This window comes from Anolis sagrei, chromosome 1, assembly GCF_037176765.1.
Source record: "Anolis sagrei isolate rAnoSag1 chromosome 1, rAnoSag1.mat, whole genome shotgun sequence".
NCBI classification, from domain to species: domain Eukaryota; kingdom Metazoa; phylum Chordata; class Lepidosauria; order Squamata; family Dactyloidae; genus Anolis; species Anolis sagrei.
The window spans coordinates 193,832,465-193,851,068 of NC_090021.1; the positions used below are offsets into that span (position 1 = coordinate 193,832,465).

An 18,604-nucleotide genomic window follows, 5' to 3' on the forward strand; every position below is an offset into this window, starting at 1 on the left:
ATCCCCATCCACGGGGAGCCCAGTACTGCAGACCTGCTGGCTTCTGGCACGGATTCGCTTGGTAGGGATGGGAGGAGGGAGAGGGAGGGAGGGAGGAATAGAAAGTAAAAAAGTTTATTTTGCTTCCCTTTTGTCTTTGTTTTAGAGGCTCAAATTGTCTTAACATTTATTTTGTGCCTCCGCTATCTATTGTTACATTCGCAGCAGGCTGCTCTCTTTGTCTTAATACTACGATGACTGTGAAACAGTGGTAGAGTTTAGCAGGATTCGGATCTTTAAGAAGTTAAGTGATGGGATTTGTCAATAATGAATTCCATTTAAAAATAAAAATCAGCCAGACCCATACTGTATTGTGCTTTAGCAGAATGCCAGTCAACAGATTTTTCCCCTGCAGGTCTGCTTACTTCCATCATTAAAGATCAGAGGTAATGGAGCAGAAGCTATTACTTTTCTTAAAGTTGGAAGAGCGCTTCTTCTTCCGATATCTTTTGCCAGCACAAGGAACTAAGACGTAAATTCAACAGATAGAGACAGCTGTGTTTTTGTGAAGTAGCGTTGTATTGTGTTAGATTGTGATGGCCTTGTGACGACACCTGGGTAGAGCTGCCTATGGAATGGCACCTTTCATTCAGAAATTAATACATTCAGAATCTCACAGCAGTAGCCTTTTCCTAAAGGCACATGTATATGCAAAGCAAATTTTCATTGCAGCTGCTTGTTCTGGAGAAGAAAAAGGTTGTGGTCACCTTTTCCCATCAGTAAACCTCATATCTGTCTTATTACGTCATCACACTAGATAATGAATTCACTTTAAATCCGGTTTCTGCCTCCTGCAGAATTCTGGCGTTTGTAGTTTAGGAAGGAGCCTTTAACAGCCCCACTAAACTACAAAGATCAGAATTCTGCAGGAGGCGGAAACTAGATTTAAAGTGGATTGGCATAGGCTCCTTAAAATGCATCCTGAACCAATTGGAATTGTCTGGGTGGAATCAGAAAGAGCAGATTATGATGTTTCGGATTGCAGAGGGTCAGTATTATCCCCAAAGGGGTGTCGGCACAAAGTCCTCTGTATTGTACATTTCTTAGACCAGTAGTTCTCAACCTGTGGGTTCCTAGATTTGGCCTTCAACTCCCAGAAATCCTAACAACAGCTGGTAAAGTGGCTGGGATTTCTGGGAGTTGTAGGCCAAAACACCTGGAGGCCCACAGGTTGAGAAGCACTGTCTTAGATCAACCCCTACATACAAGATATGCCTGTGGATTTACGTATTCTCTAGAGCAGTGGTTCCCAACCTCTAGGTCCTCAGGTGTTTTGGCCTACAACTCCAATAATAATAATAATAATAATTATTATTATTATTATTATTATTTTATTTTTATACCCAGCCACCATCTCCCCAGTTACTGGAAAGAGGGCCAACTAAAATGCAAGAGCTTAGATAAGGTGAGGCCAATTATCTGGTGAACTGCCTAGTCAAAGGCACAGTGGAAAATTCAAGTTTTTAAGTCCTTGTGAAAAATGGATGAAGTGGGTGCCTGTCTGATCTCCCCAAGGAGAGTGTTCCAGACCTGGGGGGCCACCACCGAGAATACTCTCTCCCTCATCCCCACCAACCGCACTAGAGACGTCAGCGGAAGCGAGAGAAGAGCCAGTTTACTAGATGTTAGGATTTGTGGGAGTTGAAGGCCAAAACATCTGGGAACCCACAGGTGGAGAACCACTGCTCTAGGGCATGGGATTCTGTCTTGGGGCGAATCTCCCAATCAAAGGATGCCATAAACTGGAATGAAACCCATAAAGACTCTTGAGGATTCCATCTCATGCTGCATGCTGCAGATGATTCTGGCCTTGAGCTGGAGCTGCTACTTTCCTATCTTCTGATGGAGTCCAACAAGTATCTTTAAATGGAGATAGGGAATACTTTAGGCCTCTATCCATTTCACACAGAGATGCACACAAACTCTTTGCACCCCACTTCAGGTGTACCACTTACAGCCTTCTTGGGGGCTCCACTTGCCCTTCTATTTGCTGTTACTACTTACTTCTCCATCCATATGGATACATGGCCTCTTCTTGGTCTTGAACCTGGGAACTTGTGTTCTGTTTTCAACTGGTAATGCCCATTTCATCTCCATGGCACCTGTACAAAAAGGCACAGTGCTTTCAATTGTTCTTGTTGCATTTTTCCAGGCAAAGCAATCCTGTACAAGTTCCTGGGGAAAATGCCCGAGGCCAGGGAGATATTTAGATCCCCTTTCTGAGCTCTGTGCCCAGAAAGTCCCCATATTCCCCCCAAGAAACCCACTGTGGAGAAGAGCCCCTGGTGGCACAATGGGTTAAACCCTTGGCCCAGCAGGACTGCTGACCAAAAGGTCAGTGGTTGGAATCTGGGGAGCAGGGTGAGCTCCCATATGTCAGCTCCAGCTTCTCATGCGAGGACATGAGAGAAGCCTCCCACAGGATGGTAAACATCTGGGTGCCCCCTGGACAATGCAATTCTCTCACACCAGTAGTGACTTGCAGTTTCTCAAGTCGCTCCTGACATGAAAAAAGTACTTTGCTTTTCTCCTCAGTATGGTGATTTTCTTGCTCTTTCTTTTCCTTTCTCCTGCGTTAGGGTGCCAAAGCATGTTTCCTCCGAGACATTCCCTTTTCGGCCATCTATTTTCCTGTGTATGCTCACTGCAAACTGTTGCTTGCAGACGAAAATGGCCACGTGGGAGGATTTAATCTCCTGACAGCTGGTGCTATTGCAGGTAAGTTTACAGTGTAACTTTCCGGGGTCTTCTTCCTCCCCTCCCCCAGCTTCTCCCTCCACCCCGCCTCCCCATTTCTGGGAGTAGTTGATATTCATCAGAGCTATGTTTAGGAAGTGACTATACTATTGTATCTAACTTAATCTAAATTTGATCACTTTTATCCTTGGTGGGAGGTGGTGTAATTTTGATGAGAGCTAATTACATTTGCATAATGTGGATAAACAGCTTAATACAGCTCAGCGACTTGTAGTCAAATGTGGTCTGTTGGCCTCAGTAGGGGGGTTGCAGTTGTTTCAGAGCTTTCTTCATCAAAGACTCATGTTTAAATCTCAAGGAAACATACCGAGGAACGTGAAAATGGTCTGCCCTTTATTTTCACATACCTGTAGTTGGGAGGGAAAAAAACTCTTCGTCTGCCTATACGTATGTGTAGACTAGGGAAGCCTTTAGGTTAGAATTTTTAGGATATTAGAATGGAAGATTTTACTGTTGGGAAGCAAATCCATTGCCATTGGAAGAGTTAGTGATTTTCTTAAAAATAAAATAAAATTTGTGGCACAACCTGTCCTTCTTCAGACAAACAGAGATTGTGGGTCTGGATGGGATGACTCAGAGCAGGAGTGGTTGATTTTTGGCCATCCAGGTATTTTGAATTTTAGTTTCCAGGAGTCCTGGCAAAGTGACCAGTGGAAAGAAATTAGGAGAGTGATTGTGCCAATTGGACAAATTGAAGCTTTTCTGCCTTCAAGGATCCCCTCAAAGTCCTTTGCACTAAATGTTCTGTAGCACTTTTGAGCCTCTGGGAGATGATGATGTCCATTTCACCACATATGGCAGCGTTTTTCAACTTGGAGGTCAGGACCCCTTGGGGGAGAGCCAGAAGGGGGTTTCAGAGGGGTCACCAAAGACCATAAGAAAACATATATTTCTGATGGTCTTAGGAACCCGTTTGGTAGAGAAGGCTAAAGATCTTTCTGGATGTAGGTGAACTACAACTCCAAAACTCAAGGTCGATTCCCACCAAACCCTTCCAGTATTTTCTCTTGGTCATGGGAGTTCTGTGTGCCAAATTTGGTTCAATCCCATCATTGGTGGAATTCAGAATGCTCTTTGATTGTAGGTTAACTATAAATCCCAGCAACTACAACTCCCAAATGACAAATCAACACCCCACCCCCAACCCCACCAGTATTCAAATTTGGGCGTATCGGGTATTTGTGCCAAATTTGGTCCAGTAAATGAAAATACATCCTACATACCAGATATTTACATTATCATCCATAACAGTAGCAAAATGACAGTTAAGAAGTAGCAACGAAAATAATTTTATGGTTGGGAGTCACCACAGCATGAGGAACTGTATTATGGGTTAGGGTTAGGAAGGTTGAGAAACACTGACATATGGGGTCATTTGGGGAGAGCCCCTGACTTTGCTGAGATTTATATAGCACGTTTTCACAAACGAAAGGAACCATCCAGTCCTCCCAACCCTGAAAGTCCCTAACTCTGTTGGCGTTCAAAACATCTAGAGGGCCAAAGGAAAAAAAATCCAGCTTTGACACATACATATGATGGGTCCAATCACATGGTGCACTGCTGGTTTTGTCTGCATCCCGTAGTGCCTCTTGTGCAAAGAGTGTTCAGTCTGTTGATGTGTTTTGTTATTGTGTATTATGTTGTATTATTTTGGACTTGGCCTCATGTTAGCCGCCCTGAGTCCCCTTTGGGGAGATGGTGGCACAATATAAATAAAGTGTATTATTATTATTATTATTATTATTATTATTATTATTATTTTCAAAGACAGGATCTTAACCATCTTCACTTGTAACTTTTTCTTGGTTTGTGTCAGAGGCGTGGCTTTCCAGGTGTGATGGTACTCCCATTTTATCATGTCAGGTGTACCAGGTCATGTTTTGGAGGTGGCATTTCTCTTTTGTAGAATCGGCCAGCAGTACACTTCCATTGGCAGCTAGAGAAAGCCTTTCTCTTTGTGATAAGGTCACCCGAGTAAAGCCATTCATGTTTTCCACTTTCACATTGTTTTTTTTTTCCTTTAAAAATGTTTAAATGTCGGAATTGCACAGATGCTTTTCTGTTTCCCCATTGGGATGGAGGTTATGAACTTCCACAGTGGAACAAGGTCTGCCAAAATAATAATAATAAAAAGACGGTGACTTTGGGCAGGACTTCTTAAGGTTACTCGACTTGTGACCTCTTTTTATACATGAGCTTTTTAATGGGAGGCAGGGAAATAGGCACACCCCCAGAAGAGGAGGCATGGGGGCAGGAGGCATATGCTGGTGAGAGCAGGTGTTGGGAAAGGATGGAAAGCAAAGAGACAGGTACACGCCAGGCACCTTCACCCTCCTTGTATTTTCTTCTCTCCCTGCGTGTGAGGGGGGAGAATGGTAGGGCCTTGTGCTGTGCTGTCCTTCCTCCCACAAATGGCACTGGGGGAGCAGATGGAGGAGGGAGATAGAGTGGCAATAGCCAGTCTCATTAGGTGAAGGAACTCTGGGATGGGTCTCTCGGGCTAGGTGGCCCCCTTGGCCCCTCTCTTCAGTGGGTGGGGAGGCACTCCCAGAACATTGGACGGATGCCATGAGATCACTCATAGCACACTATTTGAATAGGTATGGAAGAAGAGACTTGTGAATGTGATCTGTTTCATATCCAACCCTCCAAAGCCATAACAACAACAAGAACAACAACTTTATTTTAATACCCCACCACCATCTCCCCGAAGGGATTCAGGGCGGCTTACATGGGAACCAAGGCCAAAATACACCAAAATTTACCAGCCAAGACACAGTTAAAAACATAATAACACAGTTAAAAACATAATAACATATAACATAAACAATCTGATTAAAATAATTGTAAACAGCAAAATATAAAAACATCATAAAAGTGTATCAAACCAACCTCTACAACCAGTAACCAGGAATATGGTGGGCATAATCAGTTTAGAGAGAGCAGGGCATAGGCTTGTGTAAAAAGCAAACTATAGGGTAGGGTTGGGGGTAAAGTGCTGCATACAATCTTATCAGTAAATTAGGGCTGGGCATTCATGAACAGGGACTAATCATCATTCAAATGGAACATATAGGTTTTCAAATCTCTGTGGGAGGCGAATAGGGTGGGGGCTAATCTAATCTCCCTGGGGAGGGAGTTCCAGAGCCGGGGGGCCACCCCCGATTAGGCTTTCTCTCTCGTCCCCACCAACCACACTTGTGACAGTGATGGGAGTGAGAGGAAGGCCTCTCCAGCAGATCTAAGGTCCCATGCTGGTTCCTAGGGGAAGATGCAGTCACAAAGATAGGCAGGACCTGAACTTTTCAGGGCTTTATAGGTGATAAGTTCCACTTTAAATTGGTTATCTATGAAAAAGCAATTTCCCAAAAATCTACCTTCTAAGGAATTCTATGTCTCCACCGCTCAAACACAGTCATTCCTCCATTTTTTGGAGAGCAGGGGGATGAACTGGAATGTGTTCAGTTTTTTCCCCCTGTTGCTGGACATGCTGGGAAAGCCATCTATAGGGAGGGTCTCTGCAGATGCCTTGAGAAGCATATCTTGCTATTGGAAGCGAGATGCGCACCTGCTAATGTTTCCCCCTGCACCCCTGGAAATTGCAGTGTTTGGGTTGGTTGCATTGCTCATAAGGTAGGTCTGTTTTTTGAGGGGGAAAGATGGAGAGACGTAGATACATCTCCTGATGCAGGTCTTCCCTGTAAAGTTTTGTGTTCCAGAATCTAAACCATGTAGTTATAGTAGGATGCAAGACACTGTGGGAGAATCTTTAGGCAACACTTCTCAACCTGGGGGTTGGGACCCTGGGATGTCAGAGGGGACACCAAATACCACCAGAAAACAGTATTTTCTGTTGCTCACGGGGGTTCTGTGTGGGAAGTTTGGCCCAGTTCTATCATTGGTGTAGTTCAGAATGCTCTTTGATTGTAGGTGAACTATAAATCCCAGCAACTACAACTCCCAAATGTCAAGGTCTATTTTTTCCCCAAATTCCACTAGTGTTCACATTTGGGCATATGGAGGATTCGTGCCAAGTTTGGTCCTGATCCATCATTGTTTGAGTCCACAGTGCTCTCTGGATGTAAGTGAACTACAACTCCAAGACTCAAGATCAATGCCCACCAAACCCTTCCAGTATTTTCTGTTGGTCATGGAATTCTGTGTGGGATGTTTGGTTCAATTCCGTCGTTGGGGGAGTTCAGAATGTTCTTTGATTGTATAAATCCCAGCAACTACAACTCCCCAATGACAAACTCAATCCTTCCTCCCGCCCCAACCCCACCAGTATTCAGATTTGGGCATATTGGGTATTTGTGCCAGATTTGGTCCAGTGAATGAAAATATACCCTGCATATCACATATTTAGATGACAATTCATAACAGTAGCAAATGACAGTTATGAAGTAGCAAAGAAAATAATTTGATGTTTGGGGGTCACCACAACATAAGTAACTGTATTAAGGGGTTGAGAAACACTGCTTTAGGGCATTTCCAGATGAAATTCTAATTCTGGAACTATCCTGCCCTCAAACACAGAATACAAGGGGCACATAGGTTCCATATGTCATCTTCTCTTGTGTTTTTGTTTCCGGTGGGAAAAACTGTGTTCAAGAGTAAAAGATGGAATAATGGCACAATATTCTTTCATTGGGAGCTCTAGAAGCTAAATCCAATTTGTTAGTCCTTAACTACAGTAGACCCATGGAATGAATGGGGTTTACATAGGTAAATAAAGTACTGTTTCTATGGATCTAATTCTAGCTCTTGAATTTAAGCTAACATGGGAATAGTGTGACCATCCAGATGTTGGATGACCCCTCTTAACCTTCCTTACTGCTGCTCATGCTGAGAGTGCTGGTAATAGCAGTGTAGAAACCTCTGGAGTCCAGCACAATTTCCATTCCTGATTTGGGTCCACACACACCTTTAGTCAGAGCTCTTACCAGCACGTTACTGTGTGGGAAAACATATTCTAGCATAACACAAGGAGGATAGCGATGTTGCTAGCCTTTCAAGCGCATTGCTTTAGTGTTTGTCTGCAAGTGTATATGTACATTTGCAGACGCACTCTTAGAGGAGTTACCACTGTTCCTGCCTCTCTCTGCTGCCTCATCTCAGCTATACTGTCATTTCTCCTGAAAGGTGTGCCTGCTGCTTCCTTGGTGACCCCTGCCGATGTCATCAAGACAAGACTGCAAGTGGCTGCCCGTGCTGGTCAAACAACATACAATGGAGTTATTGACTGCTTTGGAAAGATCCTTAGAGAAGAAGGGGCATCTGCTTTCTGGAAGGGAGCTGGAGGTGAGCAAAGGATTGTATGTGTTGTGAATCTCTGGAAAGGACTGTCCTTTTTGTTTACATATCCAAAGTTGGCCGGGTATGGATTTTGTAATGCTGTTTATTAGAAGTATCTTTTGTTAGTCTATCTACCTAAAAGGCACTGGATCCATCCTTTTCTTGGAAGTCCCACTCTCTTAGTCTCAGAGCATGACATAGGTGCATGCACAAATACACAGACACACACACACATAGACACACACCCCCTTCCAAATACAAATTTTAAATTGCTTACTCCCTTGTGGGATGGATGTGGCCCTCAGGGTTGTGTTGTTTGGTAGGCCCCATGCTGGCCTTTTTGTCTGCCAATAAAATGCATTAAATACACACAAGACTGACACCAACAGCAATAAAATGCAGGTTAACTACAGGGGGGATGGCAACCCTCTAGTCCACCGAAAGGGATTCCTAGAGTGTTTCTGTGTTCAATGTATTGTTGAAGGCTTTCATGGCTGAAATCACTGGGTTGTGGACACAGACAATTTCAACAGAAAGGAAGAAACCTTGAAAATGAACAAAATCTGCCTACCAGTATTAAAAAAACTCTAAAATCATAACAGTAAATAAAGAACAATACCCAAAAAAACGGGAACGCCAGACAAGAAACAATCAGGGACAGCTAATCACCTTTCAACAAATGATTCCCCCAGGCAGTAAGAAGCCACACCATGAATCTGCTAGGCTATTAAATGCTAATCAAGGTGGCCAATTGAAACATTCACACCTACCTCATACAGCCAAGAATTCTTTGTCCCACCCTGGACATTCCACAGATATATAAACCCCATTTTTCCTAGTTTCCAACAGACCTCACAATCTCTGAGGATGCCTGCCATAGATGCAGGCGAAACAAAAGGAGAGAATGCTTCTGGAACATGGCCACACAGCCCGAAAAACGTACAACCCACTGTTTCTGTGGTGATGTTGTAGCCATCTTTCATTTTTCTTTTCTTTCTCTGAAGTAGTCTTTGCATCTATATACTGCCCTTAGGTGATTGTACCTGAGTTCTGTACATTTACTCAGTTTTGGGGCTCTAGTCCCAAAAGGGAGGAGGGTTTGACACCACACCAGTATTTTAAGTTGGACCATGAAGCATTTGTGGATCGTTTGGTCCAGATCTATCAAGCCATGTAGGAGCCTTTGAGGCATAAAACACACACATATTTTCACTTGTATATATATCATAAAATAATGTAAGAGTAGCAAGCCAAGGTCTGGGGCCCTTTCTATTGCGGGTAACCTTTAGCTACTACTCAACTGTTGCACCATAAACACTGTACTCATTCTCTTCTAATAGCACGGGTGTTCAGATCCTCACCCCAGTTTGGTGTTACTCTGGTGACGTATGAACTTCTGCAGCGTTGGCTCTATGTTGATTTTGGAGGCATGTAAGTACAATTCAGATTATCTTCTAAGTCTTGGTCAAGAAAGGACCCAAACATGAACTTTTTTACTAAGGGAAGCGCCTGATGTATTTTTGTAAATTTGTGAAACTTGCTGTAGAAAGCGTTGGAGTAGTGTAATATTCTGACCTTTTACATTCCTTACAACTCCATCTGCTGTATGTTGAGGTATTTATTTGCTGGCATTAAAGACTTAAGTTGTCCCAATGTTTAAGCAAAAAAACTCCCAAAGGCGTATCTTTAATGGCTAGGTAACACTTCCCCAAATACAACTGCTTGGATCTAAAGGTTGTAACTGCCAGCAGCACTCCCCTAATGCTCCTATTGGGAGAAAAAGGGGACTTTGACCAGTTATCTCAGTGCCCTGCAGTTCCCATCAGCACATGGTTGCATTGGATTCTCCTGGGCCTCCAGAGTGGATTTCCAGGGTGTCCATCTAGGAGGATCCAGTGGAAATTGTTTTCTACCTAGTTCCACCAAAAAAGTACTCCACTGGATCAAAGCCTTCCATGAATGTAAGGGACCATGAAAATCCCTCAATCTCTACTTACCATGAAGCAGTTGCCCTGATAGATGGGTTGAAGGTCCTACTCCCCTTTACATAAGCAACAAACATCTTCAGCATGAGATGTACACACATATGTACATCCAGTAATCTGGCCATGGTTCTTAAAGCTGGCTAGCAAGGATGGCAACAGATTATGATCATTGTTGAATCTGAGGGTCATGAGCATCTCAATTAGCAACTGTATTAATGGGCAGAAATCCTTTGGGGGGATGCTTAAAGGGGCAGCATCAGGTAGAGGTGGGTTTGTTGCTGTTCTCCACTGATACTGGCAATCTCTGATCTCTCTTCATTTTCCGATTGTCTCCCACTAGCAAACCCTCTGGCTCAGAACATCCACCTAAGACTCGAATCTCCGACCTTCCTCCTGTTAATCCTGACCACATAGGTGGCTATCGACTAGCTACGGCTACTTTTGCTGGGATAGAGAACAAGTTCGGCCTTTCTCTGCCAAAGTTTCGGGCAAGTGTCGCTCCAGCACAACCCAAAGCAACAGCTTGAATCCTAAGCTGATCTTCCAAACCAGATAACAATGGTGCAATGGACAGATAGTACTCTGCTCTTCCAGCCAGCTGCATGATGCTCTAGCTGAATGGAGAGTTGATGCTGAATCACTCCTTTCTATACAAAACACAGGTAATCATTTGCACATAGGAGATTGATTCACGCTTTACGTTCTATGCATAGACCTCTCCTCCCATCCCAAAGGCATGAATTAGTAACCAAGGTTTGGCTTTGCACAGCTTGCACTCCATGTGACTGTACATATTGTACATCTTTGTACAGAGGCGTACATCATGGCGTTGAAATGCAACTACATTTGTAGAAAAAAAAAGATTGCAGTTCTAAAGAGTTTGAAATGTACAGACTGTTTTGAAAGTGTTTTATTAAAATCATGTGACAATAAAATGTATTTAAAACCAATATATGGAAGCTGATTTTTCTTCATGTTGCTTGTTATAAAGCAATGCTGAGTATCTTCCACAGCTTTGCCAATCATGTATGGAAGAGCAGCTTTCTGCAAGTCCAGAGAGCTGTGTGGCCAGAAGCCAGCTGGGGGTAAGCCAAGATATGAAACAGCACTGCAGGCAAGCAAGAAGCAGCAATGCGTGTGCTTTCCATGTTATTAATTATGACAAAGGGTATTGTTGAAGGCTTTCACAGCCAGAATCACTGGGGTGTTGTGTGGCTTTGAGGCCGTATGGCTGTGTTCTAGCAGCATTTTCTCCTGACATTTCACCTGCATTTGTGGCTGGCATCTTCAGAGGATCCTGAAAATGGCCATACAGCTCTAAAACCACGCAACACCCCAATTATAACAAACTTAAGTTGGATAATTGAGCACAAGATTTTCAAATTCAAATCAGCCTGTGCCTGTAGATCTGGGGTCCTCAAACTAAGGCTCATGGGCCGGATGCGGCCCTCCAAGGTCATTTATCTGGCCCATGCCCTAAACTTTAGATGTAGGTTTGCCCTAAGTCTGAAATTACTCGAAGGCAGACAATAACAATCCTAATTGATTAATTCATCATCCAAAAGTAGGCCCACACTTCCCATTGAAACATGAATAAGTTTATGTTGGTGAAAATTGTTCTTCATTTTAAATATTGTTTTGTCTTTCATTGATTTTTTTTTTTGTATTGTAGATATGTGTAGTATGTATAGGAATCAGTTCATTTTTTCCCCCAAACTATAGTTCAGCCCCCAACAGTATGAGGAACCATGAACCGGCCCCTCAATTAAAAAGTTTGAAAACCCCTGCTGTAGAACATAAAAAACCCCTCTGAATCACTCTTAAGGGAATGGGGAGGCCGCACCATCTGATACCTGGTGAGTAACCTGTACTTGGGACAAGACGAAATATGGAGAAACAGAATGGTTTCCAATCGCAAGGGCAACAGACAAGGCTGCATATTATCACTCTGTTTAACTTGCATGATGAACATATCGTTTATAAAGCAGGATTAGGCTCAGAGGAAAAAGAAGTGAAAATTGGAGCAGCAAGGATTTAAAATATGCAGATAACACCATATTACTAGCGGGAAATAGGAAAACCTTGGAACAATTACTGTAGAAAGTCAAGGAGGAAACTGCAAATGCAGATAGATAGATAGATAGATAGATAGATAGATAGATAGATAGATAGACAGCAGATTATATACATAACTTTACAATAGATGATGAAGAGACTGAAATAATTCAAGATGTTATGCCCTGATAGGGTTGCCATTACATCAACGTCAACTTGATGTGTTGGTTGCTAACAATGAATGGCTATGACACATAACTTTGGAAAGGTTTTATGTATAATCCATGGTGACAAGAAATTGCAAAGTATATTGCCCTATATAAGCACCCTTAGAAATGGTGTGCATTTTCTATATCAATGACAAGAACATGTTCTGTCTTTAACATCTGCATATGTACAGACTTTTGGTGAAGGGCTGCTTTGTGAACATATTTTTTCATATTTGGCAAAACAATTAAATAATTAGCTTTATTAAGCAAATGTAGTAATTTCTCCAGAAACCTAGAATTTAGACACCAATCCCACAATACACATTTTATTATATGCACGAAATACAAACTGCATTTTAAAAGTGATTCTATAAGTTTTCCTTTCTATTAAACTACGAGCAACGCCACCTTTCAAAAAAGGAGTCTTTGCAAAGACACTTGTGAGAAAAGGTCATGTACTGTTTATTTATAAAGAATTAGTACCGTACTGCACAGATTTAACAAAAAAAAATGGAAGCAAGTGTTTTAGAAAGTTTCTGCTGCTTTAAAAAAGGGGGTTTACAGAGTGTGTATTCATATACATGACCCACCACTGTAGCCTGGAGCCTATTGTGTAATAATTAGGATAAAGGTTACTGTGAACAGATGCATGCACAAATCTAAGTTTTTCTATATCAGTTCCACTCTCCTCTCTGAGCTGTTCATAGTCTATCAAATGCAATTGGGGAAGGATCCCATTCAGAAACTTATATAACTTAATTGTTTAGAAATGGTTATATGCTGCTGCAAGTTGGACAACCTAAGTAACTGTATATTATGTGGTTAGTGTTTCAATATACTCCTTGCCAAGTCAGAGTAAATAATAAATTACAATGATCGTATTAAGAATGTGATTTAGCTAGAGAAAGCAACTTTTGCAAGATCTGTCTCGATGATCTTCATACATTTGCCAGAGCCACAGTTTTTTCCACATCTTCAAGTTCTGTTGCCAATTAATACATACTACTCTCAAGCCCTCTTCAACCCATTTCCAAATAACTGTTAGACCACATCTTAAAGACCTAAGAAGGAATTCGGGTTGCTGCTTCCTCTTCTGCATCCGCTCTGTTTGCATTAATCTCTGCCAATGTCCGACCAAACCGTGTCCATTCATCACTACGTGGAACAGCAATTTGCTGTGGACAAAAAATTAAGATGGGAGGCATTAATGAAAGCAGGGTTGCTTACCTGTAACCTGGTTTCTTTGGGTGCTCCTCTGTGGAATCTGCACATATGATATTGCTTGGGTGCAATCTATATCATATGTGTGGATTCCACAGATACCATGAAGTAGAAACATATTTCTTTCAGCTGAAATCAAGGTGTGAAATGCAAGGGGACTATGCATATTATTATGTGAACTCTTGTGTGCACAAGCAAAACATAGGAAACCATAGGAAACCATAAACAGCTCTTAAGAGGCTATACAAATGGAAAACCATCTGCAAGTGTGCATGATATCTCAATGCTTTTATTGAGCTAGATTAAGTTCATTAAAAAGGGGGAACTTCATTGTCCAGAATAGGTTGTAGTTCATTGGTGACAGAATCATAGAATTGGAAGAGACCTCATGGACCATCCAGTCCAACCCCCTGCCAAGAAGCAGGAAAATCACATTCAAAGCACCTCTGACAGAGGTGGCCATCTAGACTCTGCTTAAAAACCTCCAAAGAAGGAGCCGCCACCACACCCTAAGGCAGAGAGTTCCACTGATAAACAGCTCTCACAGTTAGGAAGTTCTTCCTAATGTTTAGGTGGAATCTCCTTTCCTGTAGTTTGAAGCCACTGTTCTGCGTCCTAGTCTCCAGGGCAGCCAAAAAACAAGCCTGCTCTCCCGTCCCTATGACTTCCCCTCCCATATTTATACATGGCCCTCATCATGTCTCCTCTCAGCCTTCTCTTCTGCATGTTAAACATGCCCAGCTCTTTAAGCCGCTCCTCATAGGGGTTGTTCTCCAGACTCTTGATCATTTTAGTTGCTCTTCTCTGAACACATTCCAGCTTGTCATTCCAGCTTGATACATCTGATTGGTCTCAAATGGGAGCAATATGTGACCACTAGTGGGATTCTGCAATTTCTTGTCTTCAGACTGTTTTGTAATACATTAATCCTGGATACAAGTCTTGCCTTGTTCATTTGTTGTTGCTGTTTATTGCAAAAGATGGATACTGTAGCTTGAGGAATGCTTGTTGTAATTCCATGAGTTTGGCATTCCTGTCTTGTGGGTCTTAGTTTTGGCTGTAAATTATGGATTTGGTATTGTATTCAGAGTAGAAACTGAATGAATGTAAGTATGTGTAGTGATCAGTGGGCTTGCAATACCGAGTGGTGCTCAGAAATCTGTTGTGCAGCTGTATGGCCATGCCTAGAAAGTGGGCCTGTATAGCTACAGGCCGAGTCTGAAGGTAGAGTGATTTTTTTTGAAAGAGTGAGTCCTCTCAATAGGTTGAAAATTATGAAGATATCATAAATTTATTTCAAGTAGAGGTCTCTTGGTGTAAGAGTTAAGGAAGTCTTCTAGTTCAGCCATGAATATGTTTGAATATTGTGGTGTCATGCACATGCCCACAACACTCCCGTTAACCTGCTAATATTATGCTATTACCAAAAGTAAAGTAGTTGTGTGTGAAGAGTGGCAATTGGTGGTTAGGACTTCTATACTCCTGTTTGGAATTATGCTTCTGATATCTTATAATCCATCTCTGAGTTAGATGTTGGTATACAGCAGGCATGGGCAAACTTCGGCCCTCCAGATGTTTTGGACTTCAACTCCCACAATTTCTAACAGCCAGTAGACTGTTAGGAATTGGAGACCAAAACACTTGGAGGGCTGAAGTTTGCCCGTGCCTGCTATATAGGGATTCCATAGTGGAATATTAACATTTGGGATCCCTGATTATAAAGCCTGCTAATTTCTGTCATCTAACTTCTTCATCTGAGGCAGGGATGGACAGGAATGCTATCAAAATACTGAATGCACTTAAACAAATAAAACATTAAACATCAGGGTGCTAAATTACTTAACAACAGAAAAATCTCAAGTTGTGTATGCACACTGAATAGACAAAGGGAAAACAAAGAGGAATTAAGTCCTTTTCACTCTTTGAACAAATCATTTAGGTTTTAATTTTGTTAAGACTCAGAAGAGAGTTACTTACCTCCCCAACATCGTAAATTACTATTTGTCCTTCTGAGTCTCCCACAGCAATCTCACGGCCTGAGTTTGTCCATCTTACACGATTAAGGGCAGGATTACCTTCCACAGTAATGCTTGCTGTTGGCACCTGTAACCAGTTTCAAAAAACAGGACCCTTTTACAGCCTCAACAGGATTTATGCAATCTTCATTTTTATTCAAGTCTGCCAGCTGCCCCTTATGCTAATAAAAAATACAAGAGAGCAGACTTGTAAAATCTCCAAGACAGGATGGATGTTGGTAAGGACAGGAGGTTTCAGTTACTATGTTCTCCTTACTTTGGATAAAATCCCCATGAATTTGAAGTACATTGAAAGTATGACTTTATTAACATTCATTCTTGCCCCATCATCACTACATATACATAAACACACACAGCTTCCTAGATGGTATCGTAGATATTTTGCTCAACAGTATTAGCAAGCATACCTAATATGTGGTGCTTTAAAGCACCCAGCAAGAGGGCCATGTCTAGTTTTGTACAGTATGTAGCATTATTTTTATTATTATAAAAGGAACACCAATGTGTTGGGATCAATGTGTTGATCCCTGTTGTAACAAGAAATATGTCAGCTCTCCATTAGGATAGTGTGCTGAGTTGCTTGCAAAGCATGCAGAACCTATTGTCACTCAGGAGGCAAATTACAGAAAGAAGATCGATGTAGGAGACTGACCTTATTCAATACTGAGGCAGACAAAGAAGACCTGGGGGATAATGTGTGCTACCATTTCTTTCTTTGGCATTTCAACATATTACGATGATGGGGCAGCTACACTCCCAGGCTGGTGCACTAGGCAAGAATTATTCACACATTGCTATTGCACTTTCTCTCTGAGATAAATTGTGTGGGAAATCAAAAAACTTGAGACAAACTTTCAGGGGTTTTTTTGGGGGAGGGGGGTAAGCAGCACAAGTTCATTTCTTTTTGAACATATATTTGAAGGTACTTAAATGACCTGTCAACTTTAGAAGACTGGACTGTGCCTTATTACCTCAGTATCATTGTTGAGATTCCACAAGTCAAGCCTTCCCATTCCATCCACACAGGCAAAAAGGGCAGGGTGCGTGGGGGACCACATCACATCATAGACATAGTCAGAGTTGTCTTCAAAGGAGTACAGAGGCTTATTGTTCTGAAAGAAGAAAAACCACTCAACACTGGAAGAACTCATGATTCTCAAAATAAAAGGTATATGATTAACACAACCCCTGCCCACACTATCAATAACCACTTAAACAAAGGACTTAATTTTAAGCACAGCAACTGAAAGACTTTGTATTGTTTCTTCTACACTAACGGGGAAGTGTTTCCCCCCCACCAAGGAAACCCTGTGGCAAAACGTTATGCAAAGAGACAACAACTTCCATTCTTTTCTATTTAGTCCTCAGGATTGTGGAGAAAATCCTGGGACTGTGCATAGTGCACACTTCAAGTCACTTCTGACTTACGGTAGCCCCAGGACAAATCATGAGGTTTTCTTGGTAAGATTTGCTCAGAGAGAGGTTAAATAATAACAATAATAACAACAACAACATCACACAGTCCTAGACGAAGTGTTCGACTTGTGATTTTATGATACGAAATCCAGCAAATAGATCTCATTTGCTGTGACATACTGTGTTTTTGTGTCAGTAAAATAATAATAATAATAATAATAATAATAATAATAATCTTTATTTATAACCCGCCCTATCTTCCCAAGGGGACTCAGGATGGCTTTTCAACAATATAAAAAACAATGGCAAACATTCAATGCCAGTGAAACATATAACAAATCAGAAAAACAGCTTAAATAAACATTGCATAATGCATTTAACATATTAAATCAATTAAAAACTCTTTTAAGAAAGGGGCTGCCTTTGCCTTTCTCTGAGGCTGAGACAGTGGGTGTGTGTGACTTGCCCACAACATTTGAACTTTGGTCTCTAGAGTCATGGTCCTACATTCAAACAACTGCACCATGCTGGTTCTCTAGTGTACATTTCACACTAATGATTCCAAAATAAAAATAAGAAGAATAAGTCAACATATTCACTAAGTTTAGATTGTATTAGTATATCTAGGATGTGATTGTAGATAAACATCTGAAGTTCCTGTTACCTTGGTTGTCCAAAGCTTTACGGTCCAATCAAAAGAAGAAGTAACAAAAAGATGGGAAAAGTCTACGGGTCCAACGGCTGCATGGCAATTGATCCCAGTGATTGGCCCTTGGTGACCCTCAAACATCTCACTGATTCCAGCTTTGCTGTTGGGAGGACACATATACACAGGTAATAGTGTTTACTTTGAAATAAAAATATCCATATACAATTTTAGGCAAATGTTTTTTTAAATATATAGGAATAGAAATTTACTAACAGACATGTATTTGTTTCATTAAAAATCCTACGTGCAAGAAGAGCTCAAGAAGTCGAGGCACAGTGGATCTGAATAAAGCATTGTGTCTCAGCAAAGAAAACTTGTGTATGAGAAGAAGATGCCATCACAGGATAAAAAATAGTGTTTAGGAAGTGCTATGCCATCTGATTAACAGCATTTTTTTTTCAAACCTGAGCTTAGTATTTGGATCACAAAGATTAACCCGTTATTGTCTCTTCCATAAATATGCACTGTTCCTAAGGCAATTTTCAGTCTGAAATCAAGGACAGTATATCCCCAATAATATCAGTACTGATTAAATGGAAGAACCACCAATTTTAGTTAGTTTTAACCCAAGATGATATATACAGAGAGCAAGGGTTGATGTGTGTGTGATTTGGGACTAGGGCTTCAATTTCATTTAAGAAAGCAATTGATAAGATACAGCCAGACAATTTCAAAACAGATTGAACAGCAGGAGACATGCTGCCCAATTTAAGATTGGTGCGTGATGGTACTGTACAATTATCTGCAGAAGAGAGTTTGGGATGCTCTGTCACAATTCAAATGGCCAGAAGGAGGGTTAATCACCATTTTCCATGCTTACATTCAAAAGCCATTGCTACCCAGAAGAGACATATACAGAAAGTAGTCAGAATTTTTTGGAAA

General features: G+C 41.5%; 2 protein-coding genes across 5 annotated transcripts in view; one reads left to right on the forward strand and one right to left on the reverse strand.

Annotated features, from left to right (window-relative positions):
- The window catches only part of SLC25A12 (solute carrier family 25 member 12), an 87,808-nt gene extending 76,782 nt beyond the window's left edge, over positions 1-11,026 (forward strand). Inside the window, exons 15-18 of the mRNA XM_067471540.1 lie at positions 2,619-2,757; positions 7,939-8,097; positions 9,432-9,522; positions 10,417-11,026. Coding sequence (XP_067327641.1) covers positions 2,619-2,757; positions 7,939-8,097; positions 9,432-9,522; positions 10,417-10,603 — 576 coding nt within the window. The 3' untranslated portion in view covers positions 10,604-11,026. The remainder of the gene's footprint in view (positions 1-2,618; positions 2,758-7,938; positions 8,098-9,431; positions 9,523-10,416) is intronic.
- Positions 11,027-12,778: 1,752 nt separating this feature from the next.
- Positions 12,779-18,604, reverse strand: part of DYNC1I2 (dynein cytoplasmic 1 intermediate chain 2) — a 40,741-nt gene continuing 34,915 nt past the window's right edge. For all 4 annotated transcript variants that reach the window (XM_060779000.2, XM_060779024.2, XM_060779008.2 and 1 more), the window contains 4 exons: positions 17,678-17,822; positions 16,569-16,709; positions 15,539-15,664; positions 12,779-13,515 (listed from right to left, as the gene is read on the reverse strand). In XM_060779000.2, coding sequence (XP_060634983.1) covers positions 13,402-13,515; positions 15,539-15,664; positions 16,569-16,709; positions 17,678-17,822 — 526 coding nt within the window. In that variant the 3' untranslated portion in view covers positions 12,779-13,401. The remainder of the gene's footprint in view (positions 13,516-15,538; positions 15,665-16,568; positions 16,710-17,677; positions 17,823-18,604) is intronic.